Source organism: Cebus imitator, unplaced genomic scaffold (genome assembly GCF_001604975.1).
Source record: "Cebus imitator isolate Cc_AM_T3 unplaced genomic scaffold, Cebus_imitator-1.0 Scaffold74, whole genome shotgun sequence".
Lineage (NCBI taxonomy): Eukaryota > Metazoa > Chordata > Mammalia > Primates > Cebidae > Cebus > Cebus imitator.
In genome coordinates, this window is record NW_016107389.1 from 1,229,999 (window position 1) to 1,250,472 (window position 20,474).

Sequence of the window (20,474 nt, forward strand, 5' to 3'; positions counted from 1 at the left end):
ACTCATAGGCGGGTGTTGAACAATGAGAACACATGGACACAGGGAGGGGAGCACTACACACTGAGGTCAGTTGGGGGGAAATAGGGGAGGGATGGTAGGGGGTGGGGAGCTGGAGAGATAGCAAGGGGAGAAATGCCAGATGTAGGTGATGGGGAGGAAGGCAGCAAATCACACTGCCACGTGTGTACCTATGCAACAATTTTGCATGTTCTTCACATGTACCCCAAAACCTAAAATGCAATAAAATAAATGGGGGAAAAAAAAAGAAAGACTACAGGATATTCACATAATCTCACAGTATCATTTCACAGATTACTTAGTAACTGTAAACAGAAGATACCTTTACAATGGGGAAATCTGGCATATGGCACTTAAGTGCTGGAACTCAGCAATGATAGTAAAGGAACAAACATGGGTATATGTAATAGAATAGTGGATATTATAACAATAGTGATACAATGCATTATTATTATATTGTAGTATTACAATTTTCTATAGGTTTGAAATATTTTTTAAAAAGTTGGAAGGAAAAGTATACATACAGTATTATTAAAGATTATGAAACACAAAAGAAAAAGAAAGCTAAAAGAAAGATTATTACACATCAGGGAGGGAAGAATTAAAGTAGCTATCTTGGGATCTATTCACTTCCTTAACCAGGAGGAAACTCTAGGAAAGGGAGGTGATCCAGTTTAGTTTTCCTGTTAATATGCTGATAAGTGGTCCCTCTGGTAGACGAGATAATGAGTTTTTGTTAGGAGGAAGGTCCTTATCTGAAGAATGCTCTTAGTAGGCTGTCCCTTGCTAATAATGCTTACAATAAACAAATCCAAAATCTATGGGTTTATGAAACCTGGCACAATGGAGAATATCATGCAAGCTACATAACCTTGGGATATTAAATGGAGAAGTTTCAAAATGTAAATGTCCCTGATATGAGGTAATAACCAGACTTCCTCATTTGGAGACTCTGGGCTGGAAAGTACATGTCTGATGGGCAAAGGAAGGACCTGTGGAATTACATAAGAGTCCCAGATTACTCTCCTTACTTCACCTGTTCCATTTGACTACTTGCATTCTTACAGTTATTAGTAAAGCTGATTCTAGGTAAGATATCTAACAGGTTGAATCTGATTTGATAACATGATTATTTGTACTGGCTCACAAATAAAACTGTCAGAAATAATTATAGTGTAAGATTAAAGATACTTTTAATACAACTACTTTAATAGAATAAATGAACAAAATGTTACATTGACATAGCTAATTAACACAGTACAGTGTACTCACAGGCTATAATAAAGTATCTTTTACCCTATGGAGAAACTTGTTTTAGCATTCACAGGAAGAAAGCTTACCAAAATCACAGTATGTGAAACTACAGGAAAAAAGCTTAATAACTTTCAAAAAAGCATATAAAACCAGACATAACACAAAATTCTAAACAGTATATGAATATATATGATGATAAACCTCTAATCTAAGGGGTGTATGCAGCCTAGAATACTTCCGAACATGTCTTCTGATCACTTTGTTTCTGGCTTCAGCTGTGCAGAAGCCTGAAACAAAGTGGTCCTAACTGCTGATTATAAATTCAAAGGATTATTTTTCTTTAAGACTCTCTATCATCCAGTCTGTAGTGGCGTGGCGTGATTTTGGCTCACTGCAACCTCTGCTGCCTTGGTTCAAGCAATTCTCCTGCCTTAGCCTCCCGAGTAGCTGGGATTACAGGTACCTGCCACCATGCCCGACTAATATTTGTGTTTTTAGTAGAGATGGGCTTTCACCATCTTGGCCAGTCTGGTCTTGAACTTCTGACCTCGTGATCCACCCACCTCAGCCTCCCAAAGTTCTGGGATTACAGGCTTAAGCCAGTTTGCCTGGCCGGATGGTTTTAATAATAGATTTCAGAATGTAAAACTAGGGGAAGAATAAAACAAAAGGAGAAAGAATTTTAAACTAGAGGAGAAGTAAGAGGTAGCAGGCAGAACAAGGTCTCAAAGAATACAAAAATTCTCATTTTAAAGAATATTTAACGTAGGAAGAAGTAACAACCTTAGAGAGGAAGAGATTAAAAAAGAATACAGATAGGCTGGGCGTGGTGGTTCACACCAGTATTCCCAGCACTTTGGGAGGCTGAGGTGGGTGGATCACCTGAGGTCAGGTGTTTGAGACCAGCCTGGGCAACATGGCAAAACCACATCTCTACTAAAAACACGAAAGTGCTGGGTGTGGTGGCAGCTGCCTGTAGTCCCAACTACTCAGGAGGCTGTGGCAGAATTGTTTTAATCTAGGAAGCACAAGTTGCAGTGAGCAAGACTTCACAGTGACTGAACTCCAGAGGCAAAACTCTCTCAAAAAAAAAAAAAAAAGAATGCAAATATAGGTTACTGTAATATATTTAGCTGTGAAAAATTAAAGGATCTGAAAATATGTTGCACATCTTTGGGCCCTTCTTTTCCCTAGATGGCAAATTTCATGTTTATTAAATTATCTCCTCCAATATCTAGGAAAGTGAGTCTGGATATATCATAGGATGTTCACAACTTACTGAAGCAGTAAACTAAAGTGGATAACATAATTAGCTTTATAGTCAGTTATAAGCTGCTTTATTTCTCTAAGCTTGGGTTTCATATTCTGTAAGATAGGAATAAAAATGATATCTACCTAGTGAGACAGTAAATATAAAACACATAATATACTGCCAGGCACATAGTAAATGCTCAGCAAAAGCTAGTTATTACCATTATTATCGAGTAAGAGATTTGTTGCACATTTTGAGTAATTTCAATATATGCTTGCATTTTACCATTTCCTTCTCCAGCTGTAACTTACTGATCTGTAAATGTTGGTAAGTTAATTTAACTTTAACTTTCAAAGAAAAAGAAACTGTTTTAGAAGCCAGTATTTATACTAATATCAAAGTTAAAAGTATGGACACTATTAAAAAGGCAGCAAAGACTTGGGTTTCATACACCATAGTCTATAAAATTAGAACCTATGATTTTATAGTATCATAAAGATCAGGCCAATTTTTTTTCTTGGTTGGCCAGAAAAAAACAAACTCCCATTTCTAAAAATACTCAGGTTTTCTTCACAAAGAAGTCATCCTGCAACAAAACACCCTATCATTATAGAAAGCAAGAATAGGACAGTATGTCATCAATAAGACTATAAAAATGCAGTGGTATCTGAGCCAAGGAAAAAATTTCTCTGGGAAAATAAATAAGTAGTGGTTTTATTCTCCAAATTTGAGACTGAGAGTTTGTTTTGTCATGATTTCTTTGATACTCCCAATTAGGTAATAACCATTTCCTAAGAAAATTACAAACGACTTTTTAGTTAAGAAAAATGCTGTTAGGTATTTGCTTCATTTAGAAAAGACGACAAAATTTGTAAAAGAACCATAAATGAGGAATGAAATTTGACACCTAAAGAAAGCAAATATATAGCCTTTCTAGTACTCTTTTTATTCTAGTACTCTTTCTATATTTAAATTTATTCCAGTTTTTAAAAGGCATTACAAAAGAAGTTGAAGTCAGAGCAGCCAACCCAGCATACCCTAACTCCTACCACAAACTCAAGACATATACATACTATGAATTTTATGAATTCCAGAAATACATAGGCTACGAATTTGGCTTTCTATAGTGCAACAATTCCATAGTGAGCTTATATGATCACAGGGAAAAACAGAACACAAATCAAACCAAACCAAACCAAACCATGGCAGTGATGTAGTAATCTTGTAAACCTACAAACTTTCTCACTGAATCTCAAAGATCTCCCTTTGCTGATGAGATTCAAAAACAGAAACAGAAAACAGGCTTTACATTTAGATAAAAAATGACAACTTTTCTAATTAATCAAATTCATTATCAAAATTTACAAAAGAGAAGTATTCTATAGATTGTGTATCTTTTGTTTGCAAACTCTTCATACACTGCACACAAGTTTGTTATATTCAATAAACCATGGAAAGAATGTAGTGTTTGTGTGTGTGTGCGCGCGCGCGCGTGTGTGTATAAATTTGTTTATTCCAGTTTTTAAACAGTATTAGAAAAGAAGTTAAAGTCAGAGTAGCCAACTATATATTGCATGTGTTTACGTATGTATATGTATAGATATGTATGTATATACACACACACACACACACACACACTGCATTCTTTCCATGGTAAAATAAAATCAGCAATTATATAGTAGCAGAAAGCCTCCGAATAATTTAAGACTCCAAAAATGACTATTCAGAAGAAATTACAGGGAAAAATTTAGGTAGGCAATGTAATTTAGTAAGAACCTTGGTTAAGAGAAAGTGAAAGAGATAAATTGTAACTTCCTATCTTATTGCTATTCTCAAAGCAAAATCTCTAAAGATTTTATTTCTCATAGGAATATCATTTACAAAAGATACATGAAAAAGCCTAAATGAATCTACAAACTACAGAGACACAAATGATCATTAGCAGTCAAATACAAAATACTTCTTCTTCCTGAATGACTGGATAAAAAGGAGATTACAACTTTGAGAAAGAAAAGTTGTATCAGATGGATTCCATGAATTTTGTAATAGTGTTCAGGGGTGATGGATGAACACAAGAAACAAATATACTTCATATTAAAGAGTCATTTCCTAGATGTTTTTATTCAGATTAGCCGGGATTAATTTGTCCTATTAAACACTTTACTATCCCTTTAAAAAGAAGAAACGGTGAGAAGCTTTGATAACCTAACTCAATTAAAGTATTGTTAGAGAGCTTTCTTTCTCTTTTGCCTAATTCAAAACTTGGAAAGTTATACCAAAATGTAATAGGCAAACATGCATGCAAAATGACCCTACAATTAAGAAAATTGCTGGTACCAAATGTTGTTTTTAAGTTCTACAGTAAAACAGTCTCCTAGACATTTAATGTCATGTCATTTGGTAAATGAAAGTTTCCACAAAGTTAGAGCAGTGAGAAGACCTAAAAATTATGCTAGTGAAGAGTCAGACTCAAGAAAATAAAACTATGGGAACACGTTGCTCTAACACTTATTTTATTTGAAGTTACTACAGAACTGAATAAAATGCCGACACCACTACATAAAAATTTATTGAGCTGGCAACAAGGAAAGCGTGATGTCAGCCACCAATGTCACCATCTACATTCCCAAATAGCGCGAAGACTTTAATTCCTGAACTGCCTTCATGCTAAAGTTACAGTAAAAATAAAAACTTGAGGCATGAGGCATTACTAAACATAGATGAATTTAGTTTGGCAGAGTTTTGACTCCAATTAGCCTAGTATTTTAACAAATTCAGTCAAAAACATGGAAAAATGTAAGCTTAAACATTACAATTTTCTAAACGTGCTACATTCTTCACCAAACGGGCTGATACAAGATGTCTTAGGCAACTCTCAGGAATATTCAAATAAGCAATACCACACACAAACAAAATGCAGGATAACAGATACTCAAAAACATGCACATACACACCCACACAAGTCCTTACCTTCATAGCATGGATTTCTTCAAGCAATCGTTGTGCCCGTCTTTGGTTTTTTAACAGTGCATCTTCAGTACCCCTGCAAAAAATACATTACGGTATGTAGCCAGGCAAAGCATTAATTTTAGGTTCATATCACAAAGGATAATCATTTCATTTCCTTTAGAAAAGCATAATAAATCTCTAAATAACAAACACTGCACTATCCTACGCTCCCCATTTCCCCCACTCCCAAAAAGCACCTTGATTTCATAACCAAACCCACATGTTAGAAACTGGCAAAAATAAGTACTGTCTTGGCATTGTATTAATGACTATTACTTTTGATAGTTTGCTTTCTCTAGTTCCTTAATAACACTTTTCCTAATCAATCAAGCAATCAATAGTAATTATATTTAATGTAATATAAATTTCATAAGCTATATTTAGAGGTTGGATATAGTTTTACCAAATGAAAATTTGCTAACTGGAATTTAAGGAAAAAATAAAGAAGGGCTATATTCTGACATATTTATGAAAGAATAGGAAATTAATCTGGAACAAAACATATTTGAAGGCTAAGCATTCATGCTTAAATTATAAGAACTATAAATAGAATACTTTTTTTTTTACTAACACTAGTGATATCGAAAATACAATTATATTTTTCTAAAAAAATATGTGGAACACAATCTTCTAATAAACACTTTCACAAGGTACTGAAGATTTCAAATCACTCAGCAATTGAAGAAAAAAATCTGACATAAAATCTTCAAAACTGATTCTTAAGGTATTACTAGATTTGTTAAGCTATATCAGTACCTTAAAATAACTTCTAATAACATAAAACACATAAGCCCAAGAAAATTTCATTCTGAAAAGACCAAAAAGAGAATTTTGCAAAAGTAGCAGAAAAATTCATCCTGAATCTTAAGCAATGATAGTCCAATCCACAGAAGGGCATGCTGACACAGCACATTCTATCTCACTCACATAATCTCTACATATAAAACAAAAATGCTGTATGAGTAACATAATTACTTCTCTATATCCAACCCTAAAAATTTTAAAGTACCGAATAAAAACAACTTTTGAAATTTATTAGTCACAAGGTCATTGCTTAACATGACTAACTTTTTTGACTTCAGTCTGCCAACACTCCTGACAAGTTTTCGGATAACCAAAACTCGAATTCTCTTCACTTCTTTTCTCATCTTCACAACCTTTGAAGAATAAAGCCATAATTAGAAGAAAGGTACTTACTTCAGGAACAAACACATTTTATTTTGAGTCTTAATATTATAGACTTAGTCTACCACTTTAACTACCCTTTTCGTCAACCTATATTCCTAGCTTGATAAAATCAAACGTCTTCCATAAATAGTGAAGGAATAAATCATCAGTCTAAAAATGTGTGAGGGCTTAAGAAAAACAAGTTATAATTTTTTAAAAAGTCAAAGTATTACCAGAGATAAGTCATTTAATGTTACACTTACATCTTGCTAGGCTTGAAATATAAAAAACTGTGAGTTCCCTGAAATCAGAGCCTATCGTATTCATCTTTGCATTCTTACCATTCAAAACAAAGCCTCACTCATAATGGTAGAAAATTTGCTGAATGAGTGTTTTAATTAGCAAATTACCTTTAATTAACAATTTATTTTACTTATTTATAAAACAAACCTTTCATTATTTTTAGTAATAAATTATTTCAAGTATAACTTTAAATGAAGCTCCACAAACACAAGGGCATGTTGTGTAAGCATGTGTGCATGTAAACATAAATGTTCACACACAAACACGCATGCAGACACATATAAACATACACTTTAAATCATCCTACTAGAGAGCAATGTTTAACTCTAAGAACAAAAAGCAGAGCTACAGGCCAAGAAATGGAAATTCTAGTTATAAAAAACTATACATTATAATAGCATTCAGTACAATCGCATGTAATCACTGAGTTTATGTTTCACCTATCACAGTTAGGAGGCATACATCTTAAAATTACTCCTGGAATGTCCTTCTTTCCCTTCTTCACTTTAGGAACTACATAAAATTCAGTTCCGATACAGTCCTTCGAGTGAAACCTCCAATGACTTCTTAAGTTAGAGATAACCACTGGGGTGCCACTATACTTTACAGATTCTGTTACTAAAGCACCTACCTCATTGCATTGTCACTAGCTGCTCATGTGGCTGATTTTTTCTATAGACAGTGAGCTCCTAGAAAACGGACTCTTGTAATATTTATATAGAGTTTTCAGTGTCCTGCAACAGGACCTGGCACACATTATTCCTCAAATTCTTCTTGCCAAAATAACATTATCAACATCATCCTGTTAGTGATATCTTCTCTTACCCTTCATGTCATTCACTCCCTGATTCATTGAAGATACTGGCAACCAAGTTAAAAATTCTTTATACGCTAAGTTCTGCCATCATTCTGGGTGACTTAAATATCCACTTGAATAGCCCATCTGGTAATTATATATTCCCTTCTTTACTTATTTTCTAAAGACTTAATCTATTCTATCTCAGCCATCCACTTCCGTGGCCACGCTGTCGGCCTTGTCATCATTCCTAATATTCAATTTCTAAAACTATTAATTCAAATACTCCACACTGTGATTACAACTTCTATTAGCTCGTTTGTTCAACTCTACCCACCACAACCATCTTTGACTTCATTTGGACCACCAGTCCACTAACTCCTACACTTTATGTTCTTCCGTTATGCAGTTTAGATACATGATAAACATTTGCCAATATCTGAAACTCCTATCCCTCTGGTTAGCAAACCTTAGTCTTGAATGCAAAAAACAAATGAGTTCTTCGTTATCATATGCCAATAGCAAATACTTGCAAAATTCTGTCTACTATAAATTCATCATAATTAACCTCAAGTGGACTCCCATTCTTCCTAGCAATCCTATAATATTCTTCTGGTCAATTCACTCTACGATGCCTGTTTTAAACTTTTGCCTACTCTCCTAAATCCTCTTGTCTCCCTCCTCTCTGCTCTCTTTTGATAGCGTGGAGGAAATAATTATCAGTTGGGAACCATCACTTTTCTACTAACAAGAATGCAAATTTACTTCCATGACCCATTTTCCTTTATGAATAAAGTTACAATATAAGAAATACTGCTACACATATCTAAGGTTAATCTTTTAACTGTCTTCTGGAGCCCATTCTCTTCTGCCCTCCCAGAACTTTGGATTATCCCTTTACTATAGCATTGCCATTCTTTTAGTTTTAATGCATTTGGTTCTCAGTGATTATTTTAAACATGCTTGGGTCATTTTCATTAGAGACTAAATACACAAACATACTCATTACATAGTTCACTAGGACCACCCCATTTTTAGTTGTGTGGAGAGCTAAGCTTTTAGAAAGAGATGTTCAAAGTCAGTATCTCTATTTCTGCATGCCACAAAAAGCCAGTTTGATTTTCATCCTCATCAGCCTACTAAAAGATGTAACTAAGGACACCAATGATTTCAAAAAAAAAAAAAAAAAAAAGCCCCTGAATCCAACGGAAATTTGACATTTTTGACCACTTTTTCTTTCTTCAAACATTCTTCCCTTGGTTTTCCAAGACAGAATATGGTCCTAGTTTTCTTCTTTCCTTTCTACTCACTCTATTTTGATCTTCTTTGAAAATTAATCCACCTCTACCTAGCCATAAAATGTTAAGAGTTGAAGGGGCAGTCCCAAGCCAGTGTTTCTTTTCACAGTACATTGTTTAGCTTTAAGAGCTCTTACGTGTGCATATTTAATTTGCCACCTAAACAAAGAGGAATCAAAAATTTTACTTTCAGCTGAGATCACTCATTTTAGCTCCAAGCCTAGATGTGCAACTTCCTGCTTGACATTACTTTGAGTGTGCTCAAAGTCACCTCAAATTCACACCTAAACTCATGTTCTTCACCTCCAACAAGACCATTCCCTTCTTTTTTGGGAGAGGGGGTTTCATATTTCAGGGAATGGAACAATCCTTTTAGTCATAAATCTAAGGGTCATTAGAGGTAGCTCTCTTAATCCTTCACAATGAATCTCCAAGTCCTATTAATCTTAAATGCTAATTATCTTTCAAATTGTACCACTTTTTTTTGCACTATCTTGACCTTTTTACAATCTTGGCTGAGTTACTGTTAACTGGTTTCTCTACACCTATTCTTGCCTCTCGCTAATCAGTTATCCACGCTGCCATCAGGATAAAAAAAATTTTTAAATATATATCCGATGTCACACTGTTATGTAACTCTCTTCAACAGTCCCCAACTGCTCTAAGAAGAATCACATTGGCCTTCTTTCAGTCCCCTGTTCTTACCATGCTCACTTGTACTACAAAGCCTTTACAATACCTGCCATTTCTAATGGTCAGAATGTTCTTTCTTCTCATGTCAGCTTGTTAACATCTATTCATCCTGATTTTGGACCAATTGTCATTTCTGTGAAGAATCTTTTCTGGCCTCCCTGAGAGGGTCACAAACACCTTTAGTTGGTACCTTAATACTTTACTTTTAATCTGATTCTGCTTAATATGTGTTACCCCAGTAGGTTTTAAATTCCATGAAGGTCAAGTACCTGGTTTTATTCAACACTACATCTTAACACCTAACATAGTGCATGGCACACAGTATGTGTCTTGTAAATATTAGTTAAATAAATGACCAGAAATGTAAAAATACACACTGTCAATTCATTGTTTCAAATGCAAAACAGAATTTAAAAATGCAGAGTAATCAGGTTTCTTTCCCGCTAGATAAGTTAACCTCTTAGGAATTTGTTTCAAATTTAAACTCATTTAAAAAAAAAAAAAAAAAAAAAAAATAAAAAAAAAAAAAAAAAAAAAAAAAAAAAAAAAAAAAAGAACTGCTACATTGCATTAACAGAATTATAGGGCTTCATGATCCACTTTTTGAAAGTTAAGTTGTTCATAAAATAAACAAATAGGAAGCTATGAACTATACATTAAAATATGTTAACCAATGTTTCTAATTGCTGAACTTTACAGGTGCATGGTTTGGTTAACCACTGTTAACCAAACTTTACTAATAAATTGCAGTGGGCAGAGTTGGTCCTTGGTTACATTCCAATCATAAGAAAGCCTGTCTCCAATTTTAAAATTCCAACTTAAGAAATACTACGTTTTTCATTAATGGATAAGGGAATTCTAAAAGCAAAGGGAATACCTCATATACTTAAGACTTAGGTTTCTCCAAGAACTCAGATTTTTGCAAAACTGATGACTAATACAGCCTTTATGTTAGGATTTTAAAAGTTGCCAATTCATTTGTCACCCAGTAATTATAAAGTTGGTTGACAGGCAACCCAGAAGGCAATGAACAGGCCTAACACACCAATACCCCCTTAAGTCCAAATGCACTGCTTAGTGGCAGTACACTCTGGCAAACCTCTAATCAAAACCAAGAAGAACTATCATTGTTAGAATTGTGAAAACAGTAGGATTATTGTTTGGGAGGGTAAGAATAGAGGAACAATGTGAGCACAGAGAAAACAGAGGCTTAAAAATGGAAATAAAATATGCTGACACAGAAGAAAGAAAATGAAAAAGAAGTAGATGGGGGTCTGAAGACAGAAACTGAAGGGAAAATCTGAGGCCATCACCAAGACTGATAAAGCCAAGCTGAGGGCCTCCAAACAGCAAGAAAATGCATTTAAGACAATATATAAAATCTGAAGAAAAAAGAGTTAAGACTGACATACACAGTGAATATATATGTACTGACAGTGAAGAATCACCTAGAAATTAGGCACACAGAGGCCTTTAATATTAACCTGGCAAAATCTAAACATAGAGTATCTCTTGCATATACAGTATAAAAATACTATAAATAAAGTGGAAGTCTAATACAGCTATTTGGGAAAAGATCATGTGAGATGACTCAGAAGAGTCAACATAAACACAGGAAAGGAAACCACAGAGAGGCAAAAGCCAGCAGTGTCCAACTCAAGGAAATTCCAAAGAAAGGGTTCCCCAGCTCAGAGACTTGAGAAATCTAATCTCTTCTGGAATAACTCAATTATGGGAAGAGATGCATCATAGCTCAACATGAATCATGCAACTAAAACCCCTTTCTGTATTTCTACATACCAAGCAGCTGATGGTCAGTAGACAGGAAAAGACTGTGTTTTACAATGTGAGTATTATTATGTATATTAGGTATGTTTTTTAATAAACTAGCTTTATCATCACACAATCTCTTATACATATATTTAATATGAATTTATTTTTTAGAGAATTAGCTCTATTTCTGGGGTAAAAATTAAGCAAGTTTCTGATTTACAAAGCAGAGAGCAGACTTTGGTTCACAGAAAAAATTAAATGCTACTTGAATTCACTTTTGCCTAGCTATTTGTTAGCTGGCCAACTAGTTTGTGATAATTCACCAACTTTACTGTGTTTTTGAGTTAGTAACAAAAATCTATAGTTATTAGAAAATTGTTATTCTGAGAGCTAGTATTTTCCTAGATGAACTTGCAGTGTTAAGAAAAATCTAAGTATATCTGTGTTTCTAAGAATACAGTAAGGGCCGGGGGCGGTGGCTCACACCTGTAATCCCACCCTTTGAGAGGCCGAGGTGGGCAGATTGCCTGAGGTCGGCAGTTCGAGACCAGACTGGTGAAACCCTATCTCTACTAAAAAAATACAAAAATTAGTCAGGCGTGGTGGAAGGCACCTGTGATCCCAGTTACTTGGGAAGCTGAGGCAGGAGAACCCGGGAGGTAGAGACTGCAGTAAGCTGAGAGCATGTTACTGCACTCCAGCCTGGGCAACAGGGCGAGACTCTGCCTTAAAAGAAAAAAAAAGAATACATTAAAACTTCTGGTTATTCATTACTTACCTATCAGATTAGTAAATACAAAAAAACTATGATAATGCATTCTGTATATGAGGTTGTGAGCAAACAAATACACTGCTGGTAAAAATGCAAACTGGTTTACTACTTTGAAGGAAACCTTGGCTATACTTTTTAACAAATGTCCTACTTCTAGGAATCTACTCAGAAGACACATTCTCAACAATAGGAAAAGGCTACACACAAGATTATGCATTGCAGCATTTTAACAAAATGTAGCATGAGAAAGAAAATAATGTATAAATTTGTAAATAATAATAAAGCATATAGCAACGTGGTATTTTAAATCAATGCAGAAGATCTGTAGGTATTACATAGATAAACCTTGAAAAGTAACACTGGTAAATAAAATACAGTAGTCCCCAGTAGTCCCCGCTTACCAACAATTTTGTTGTCAGTGGTTTCAGTTATCTGCAGTCGGACACATGATCCAAAAATATTAAGTGAAAAATTCCAAATCTAAATAACTCATAAATTTTAAATTGTGCCCCACTCTGAGTAGCATGATGAAATCTCTCACTGTACTACTCCATCCCATACAGGATGTAAACCATAGTTTTGCCCAGTGTATTCCTGCTGTAGCTGTTACCTGCCCATTACTGTACAGAAAAAAAAAATACTGAAGACAGAGTTTGGTATTATCTGAAGTTTTAAGCATACACTGGGGGTCTTGGAACATAACCCCCATAATTTGTAAAGAAATATGCAGTTTAAAAGTCTACAATGCAATACTATACACTGCGTATAGATATGTATGTTACTAAAATTGTGAAAAATGTAGAAGAGAAAAACACACACCAAGAATAATAATTACCTCTGAGGTAGAAAAGAAGATGGGTAGAATTAAACATTAAGATATAGCAAAACACTGACATTTCCTAAACAATACAAAATAGATTACGAGAACATGTTACATTATTTTCCATATGTTTGAAGTATTTTATACTTAAGAAAATCCTTGGGTTTCTTTTTTGTCTCTTTTTGAGACAAGGTCTGGCTCTACTGCCCAGGCTGGAGCACAGTTAAGAGACCTTGGCTCATTACAACCTCCAGCTGCTGGGCTCAAGCCATCTTCCCACCTTAGCCTCCCGAGTAGCTGGGACTACAGGCATGTGCCACCATATTTGGCTAATTTTTCTGTATTTTTTGTAGAGATGGGGTTTTACCACGTTGCCCAGGCTGGTTTCAAACTTGTGAGCTCAAGTGATCTGCCTGCCTCGGCCTCCCAAAGTGCTGGGATTACAGAGTGAGCCACTGTGCCTGGCCAAAATTATTGTTTTATAAAGAGGACCCTAATTTTGTCACATGGATGATAACTTAATGTTGATTAGACTTTTATTTCTGATGAGCAACAATTTTTTAAAAATCTAGAGTGCTTACTAATTATCTACAATTTAACCATTATTGAGCATATGCTGCCACCTAGCAAAACTTCCCCGAACAGTTTAATAACTAAACACAAACTGGTTTTCTTACAAACAGCCTCTAATTTAATATTTCAGAAAAAAATTATTAAAAAGTACTATGTACCTAAACATGACATAGGAGTTTTGTAACTTCATAAGTGCAAACAAATATGGTTCTTGGCATTCTTATGTTTTACCGTATGTGGAGGAAACTCATTTTGTTCTCTTGCACTTTAGTTTCTATCTTTACTGTCTCACAAGAAATGAAAGCAATTTTTCTAATGGGCTTATTGGTAATTTGCTATCAAAGAATAAAATAATGCCAGTTTTATACATAGGCCTTTGGCCTTTCTGTGAAATTAAAGTACCCCATCAGATTGCTTCATCTCCTAATTCTGATTTTTACATACCACTGCTGCCTAAAGAAAACAGATGACTTGAGAAAAATCTAGCTCTAGTTTTGCAAAATATTTACTCACTAAATACTATGGCACTATTGTTTTCAATTGTGCATTTCTCCTTTTCTAGTTATAATGAAAAGGGAGGGGAAAAAAAGTCAGCATTTAGGAGATTTTCCCTCTCATTTGAACATTAGTTGACAATTATGCTATCCATGCTTTCATCTGCCCAATATATATTTACTTTATTACCTGTAGACATGGTACTGTGCTGGAGGCGAGGGAAGCTGCTATAAAAAGGAATTAAAAATTCTCTCTTCAAAGTACCAAAAATATGCAACAAACAATCAACATAAAGTAAAAAGTGATGGTTTATTTTTTAGAAAAGTAAAGATAAATTTCTACTTTAGTTCACAAGAGTAAATGTACTCTAAGAACCTGGAGTCAGGAAGTACTTACCAAATTGGTCAGCGTCTATCTTTGGAAAAAAAATTTTATAAGAATATAATTATTAAGGGTAGGAAATATTAAAAGTCAGCACAACATAATGGGTGCCTCTGCAGGCAGGCTTTTATTTTCTCAGAAGACACTCTGGGAAATTAAATACACTGTAAAATGAGACTGCCATATACCTTTTGTAAAGAAAACGTTGTGATTAAAAATTATGAAACAAGGGTTCCTATAAAATAAAATTATAGCCATTAGTACAAATAGCCCAAAGACAGCGCTAAAGATTTATAAACCTTTGCAAATCTAATGAAACATAGGGGCTCTTTTCCCAAGAGAGAGACATACAAACAGAAATTTACAAATAATTTCAGGCAGTTACAGGCCCTTTGAAATGCATCCTTAAATCCTAGTTAAGAAGAGTTAATCGGGGGTGGGGAGAACAAAAAAAGAAGAGTTAATCTAAGATATTATGGATCATGAAAACGATGCCTCTCATTATTCTTTCAACATATAGGTATTGGAAATATGATGGTGAACAAAAGTTTACAGTCAGGTGAAGGGGAAAGAAACTTGTCTCAGACACACAGACTCACATATACAAAACACTATTACAAATGAAGTATAACAAATGAAGCAGGATTAAGTATTAAATGAACTAATGAGAGAAAAAGGAGCATGTGCAAAGAACTGCAGATGGTTATGCCAGGTAGTACAGGAAAGCCAATGTAGATGAAATACACAGACTGAGGGAAAAAAGTGGTAACAGAAAGTGGAAAGATCTCCCTTGTTTGTATTGCTTTTGTACCAAAAGTAACAGGAAGCTTTTAAATGGATTTTTTTTTTTTTTTTAGACAGAGTTTCACTCTTGTTTGCACAGGCCAGAGTGCAATGGTGTGATCTCAGCTCACTGCAACCTCTGCCTCCCTAGTTCAATTCTCCTGCCTTAGCCTCCCAAGTACTGGGATTACAGGCATGCGCCATCACACGCAGCTAATTTTGTATTTTTAGTGGAGTCAGAGTTTCTCCATGGTCAGGCTGATATCGAACTCTCAAGTGATCCACCCACCTCAGCCTCCTAAAAGTGCTGGGATTACAGGTGTGAGCCACTGTGCCCGGCCTTAAATGGATTTTAAGCAAGGGAATGACAGATTAGATTTATGTTTTGTAGACAGCACTCTAGCTGCAGTATAGATATTAAGATTAAAGTCTGAGAAGAGTCAATGTAAGTAGCTGGGAGGCTACTACAGTAGCTGCACTAGGATTCTAGTGGTGATGGAAAAGAAATGATCTGAAAGTGAATTCAAATTATTTTTAGATACATTTTCTCCTTGAAGAAGTCGTTAATTCATTTCTTCTGCCTATTTTCTGAGATGGTTTCCTCTTAATTTCTATGTGGTATTTTATATTGAGGGCACTGGGCCTTTGTCATATTTGCTGTATTTTTTTTTCTAGTTGGTTGTCCTTTTTCTTTCTTCGGTATGTTATTCAATTTTTATGCAGATAAATCTATAACTGTCTTTCCTTTTGTGGTTTTTCCACTATTTTAAATTATATCCTCCATCATCTCCACTTTTTTCTGTCCTTTTTATCACCTTCACATTAGAACACACTAGACTTCAGTGGTGGATGTGTGTAGTTCCTGATTTCATAAATTCATTTAATCGTATGTTATACATGATAGACACAAAAACACAGAAGACAGAAATAGGTACATAAGTGTTTCCAAAGGAGAAAGCAATTTGGGGGCACAAAGAAAAGACACATAATCCAAATTGAGGTGAGTTAATGAAGGTTTCCTAAAGGTCAAATTTTAACTGTTTTGAAAAGAACTGAAGTTAGCTAAGTGGAAAAAGAGTCTTAAATGACTTATTCCCTGTCATTTCCATCATCAAAGTCATTACAAAATTTGATATGATGCTCCCTAGCGTTGAAATCCCAAGGACATTACTTTGATCTTTCATACATCACAGGTAACCTCATGGAAAATAGCCCACCAAATGCTTTCTGGCACAAAGCATAAACTTGATGCACATTTATGAGTAAACAGTAACTCTTTTCAGCTTCCCTCATCAGCATATCCAGTACTCCACTGGAGTTCACATCAAGTTCCCGTCAGTCAAGAGTTACCTATTCCTATATTACTCACAGGTTTTTCTGTTACTACCCCTTTCCTGCTTATATTAGTCCCTCTGCCTGGAATAACTTCTTCCCCTTTACCTAATCACTGACTGCAGTTCCTGTCTAAGATCCTTAAAGACCAAGGACAAACATCAACCACTTCATTTTTCCGCCTTTGAAAACCTTTCTGCATTACTAGTTCTTGGGGATATTCTTCACACATTGTTCTGTAACATGGGTGGGTGTTGCTTAGCTCTCTTGAGTATAGTTTACTAGAAAATATGAAACATCCCTTACACTACTGTGTGTAATCTAAACAGTGACTTGCTCATACATGGGACAAAGAACTTCCTTGCTGTATGTAACTGTAAGGTCCTTACTCGATCCTTACGTTTCCAGCTTACTTTAAGACTTCGGTTGATATTACTTCGTTAGATAGAGGCAGAAACCAGAAGGCGGTAAGTGGTAGAAATAGTATTTTGTTGACATTAGCACTATATGGAAGTGACGGTGGTGAGAACAAATATCTGATGAGAATGGACTGAAGAAACAAGCAGAAAAAAAGAATAGGAGACAGCAAATACAAACAGCTCTTTATTGAAGCTCTGCTGTAAATGGAAGTAAAGGAATAGGACGGTAACTGGAGGAGGAAACGAAGTACTGAGCATACAGTCTCATTGAAAATCAGCAATTTCTTAGAAGCTACAGCTCTTCATTTCTCCCCTTCATTTTTGACAGGCAATAAGGAGCTGGTAATGTGTACTGAAAGCTTATTAAGGATCAGGCACTTGCAAACACTTTACGTATCTCAGTTAATCTCACAACAGCCCTGGGACTTGTCCCAGGGTTTACGGACAAGAATATTGAACACACAGGCTAAAGGATCTTCCCAAAGTCTCATAGACATAAATTCGTGGGACCTGACAAATGTCTCTCACTTTAGTCACCTAGAGACGGAGAAGGGAAATTACCGGTTGCCAAACTCCAAGTTGAGGGAAACCGGCCTGGGCCCATCACGAAAGTTCCTCCAGACGCACCCTTTATCCCCGCCTCCGACCACGCGTCTCAGAAGAGCTGATTTTGAGTACCCTCAAAGTCAGCCCCACAGGTTCCTCAGCCTCGGCGCTTACCTCGTTATTGAGGTTCAGAGTTCCCGGCAGAGCCATGGTAAATGGAGGAATATGATCCGCCGCCGCCTGCACGTGAACTGGGCCTGTCAGATCTCGGCTGAGTTGCCACGCCTCTCAACGGGGGCCTCTCAGGCCCAAAACTCATCCGCCGTCTGCTCTAGCTGCCGCCCGGGAAAAAGAAACGTTGACGCTCGGAGGGGAAAACAGGAACTGAATTAGAGCAACTTCCGGTGCAGAGAGCAACGCGACGGAAGTGCGCGTTCCTATAGAAACCAGACGGGCTGCTGGCTGGGCAACGTCAAGGTTTTCAAGGTGTGTGTGTGTGTGTGTGTGTGTGTGTGTGTGTGTGTGTCAACGTCAAGGTTTTCAAGGGGTGTGTGTGTGTTCGCGTGTTCACTTAGTACACTGAGCCCGCTGTGTGTGTGTCTGTGTTCGCTTAGTACACCGCGCCCGCTGGGCAACGTCAAGGTTTTCAAGATTATGCGTGTGTGTGTGTGTGTGTGTGTGTGTGTTCGTTTAGTACACTGCGCCCGCATTGTACTGGCCTTGGTTTTTCTCTCCTAATGGCGAGGGGTCGCTCGACGGCGGTGAAAGAGCTCTTGTGGAGTGATCAAGCACTTGAATGAACGAATTTTTGCTTCCATTTTAAAAATCTAGTATTTGTGAAGATTTCTGCTTTTCTAAGAAACGTGCCTTTTTAGATCCTGACAGCTTTTTGTTCCAACCTCACATTAGCTGAGGTGTGGACATTTTTTTCCTGCACACTATAGAAAGGTTTAAATTTAGGGAATCAACATTTGAAACAAAACCAGAATGCACATTTGCTTCTGCCTGTGTGAATGGCTGTTTAGAAATATTAGCCGGCAGGCATAGGAAACGGAAGGGATTGCGTTTGAATTAGGTAATATGTAATTGTCAGAACCTTCTAGTATTAACCATTAAAATGTGTCAAGTGTTGTCCCAAGAGCTTTACATAAATTAGCTTCAAATCTCCACAGAAATCCAACAAGATAGGAATTATTATTCTTTTATTATTATTTTGTTAGAGACCCGGTCTCTCCCTATCACCCAGGTTGGTGTGCAGTGGCACAGTCATAGCTCTCACTGCCGCCTAGAACTCTTGGGCCGGAGCCGTCCTCTAATTTCAAGCTTCAAATAACTGGGACTACAGGCGTGAGCCACCCTACTCTGCTCTAAACTGTTATTTTACAGATGTGGAAATTGACTTTAGAGACACCAAGTGCCTTGCCCAGAGTTACTTGCCTGGGACTGGCCACTGCTACAGGATTTCAGGTCCAGTTACATAATATGTGGGGTACAGTGCAAAATGAAAATCCAGGTCCCTTCATTCAAAATGCAGGAAATTTCTTCCATAGTTCCTCTAGACTCTTCGTGGTGTTTTTTATTGACTATTTAATGTGATGTTCTCTAAAGTACAGAGACACTAGGTTAAGAGGGAGAGCCCTGCCCCAAGACTCAGGTAAGAGTGCATGCACTGGAGCAAGGTGGCAGCAGTTGCTGAGTGGGGACAGGAGAGCAGGAAACCAGAGTCTCTACTACAGGAGGCTGTCTGGACAGGACCACACATGACCTGAGGCAACAAGCCCTTGGCACATGTTCCATTATCCCACTGGGCTTCACTTACAAGTATACACTTTGCATATAAATACATAAGAAGAAATGTTAAATAATCAAGATAAATATAGAACTTTGTGGAAAATGTGTCTTCTAATTTGGGAGAAAGGAGTTATTATGATCCCATAATGCTTCAGAAAATGTATCATTAATACAAAATTTGCCTGTAGTTCTGAAAAGCTTTGCAGTCATTTCTCTTGACTACCTCTTTTTCTCCCTAAAATTTCAGTTCTTAAACCACCAGTCTCCTCAGGATCAGCACTTGCTTGCTTTTTTCCTCCTTAGCCCATGCTGTCTCCTTTAGCTATGATACTTCCTCCGCTATCTGCTTTCTCAGTGCTACTTCTCAAGACCAGGTCAAATTCCATCCATCTCTTTTAAGAATTATTTCCACAGCCCCAAAGATAAGTTTAATTTTGCTCACCAGTGGCTCATACTTAGAGTAATTATGATAGTCTAATGTGAAATTCTTTGTGTATTGGTTATTCTTTTACATTAAAAGCTCTCAACAACTGTAGGTACTCTTGTTTTTAAGGAGACTGGTATTGTCCCATTTTCACAATATTAATGTGAAATCATTTGTTCCAGATATATCACTTCTAAGTCCAAAGTCAATCTTCCTACTTCTTGTTTCCACAATCTCAAAAATTATTTTGTTTGATAACAAAGGTAGTTAGTTCTACTAATTGGCTTTCATTAAGCTATGCCCATTTTCTCCAGTAATAATAATGTATTTGTATTAATTAGGCTGAAAGTTTCTCTGGAAAGCAAACTGTCTCCCTGTTTTATTCATGGGGGTCTGACCTGGGTCAATTAAATACTGTCAGATGTATGCAATGACAAAGCCATTATAATTGAAAGCAACTCGTTTGAAACTTTTATCTTTTTAGTGCAGTGCTCCAATTAGTGGAACTAAGGGTCCATAAACACATTCAGTAGAGACTCAAGTTTTTCAATGTCAAGTTCCTCAACAGCTTCTCA

At 36.2% G+C, this 20,474-nt stretch overlaps 1 protein-coding gene across 7 annotated transcripts in view; it reads right to left on the reverse strand.

The window, feature by feature from the left end:
• Window positions 1-18,056, reverse strand: part of SRFBP1 (serum response factor binding protein 1) — a 59,340-nt gene extending 41,284 nt beyond the window's left edge. For 2 of the 7 annotated variants that reach the window (XM_037739732.1, XM_037739733.1), the window contains exons 1-3: window positions 17,859-18,054; window positions 6,602-6,690; window positions 5,495-5,567 (exon numbers count right to left, since the gene is read on the reverse strand). In XM_037739732.1, coding sequence (XP_037595660.1) covers window positions 5,495-5,567; window positions 6,602-6,690; window positions 17,859-17,894 — 198 coding nt within the window. In that variant the 5' untranslated portion in view covers window positions 17,895-18,054. Of the gene's footprint in view, window positions 1-5,494; window positions 5,568-6,601; window positions 6,691-17,108; window positions 17,270-17,858 lie in introns of all 7 variants that reach the window. The other 5 variants (XM_037739731.1, XM_037739730.1, XM_017531862.2 and 2 more) reach the window with 5 other exon arrangements.
• Window positions 18,057-20,474: the final 2,418 nt, after the last annotated feature.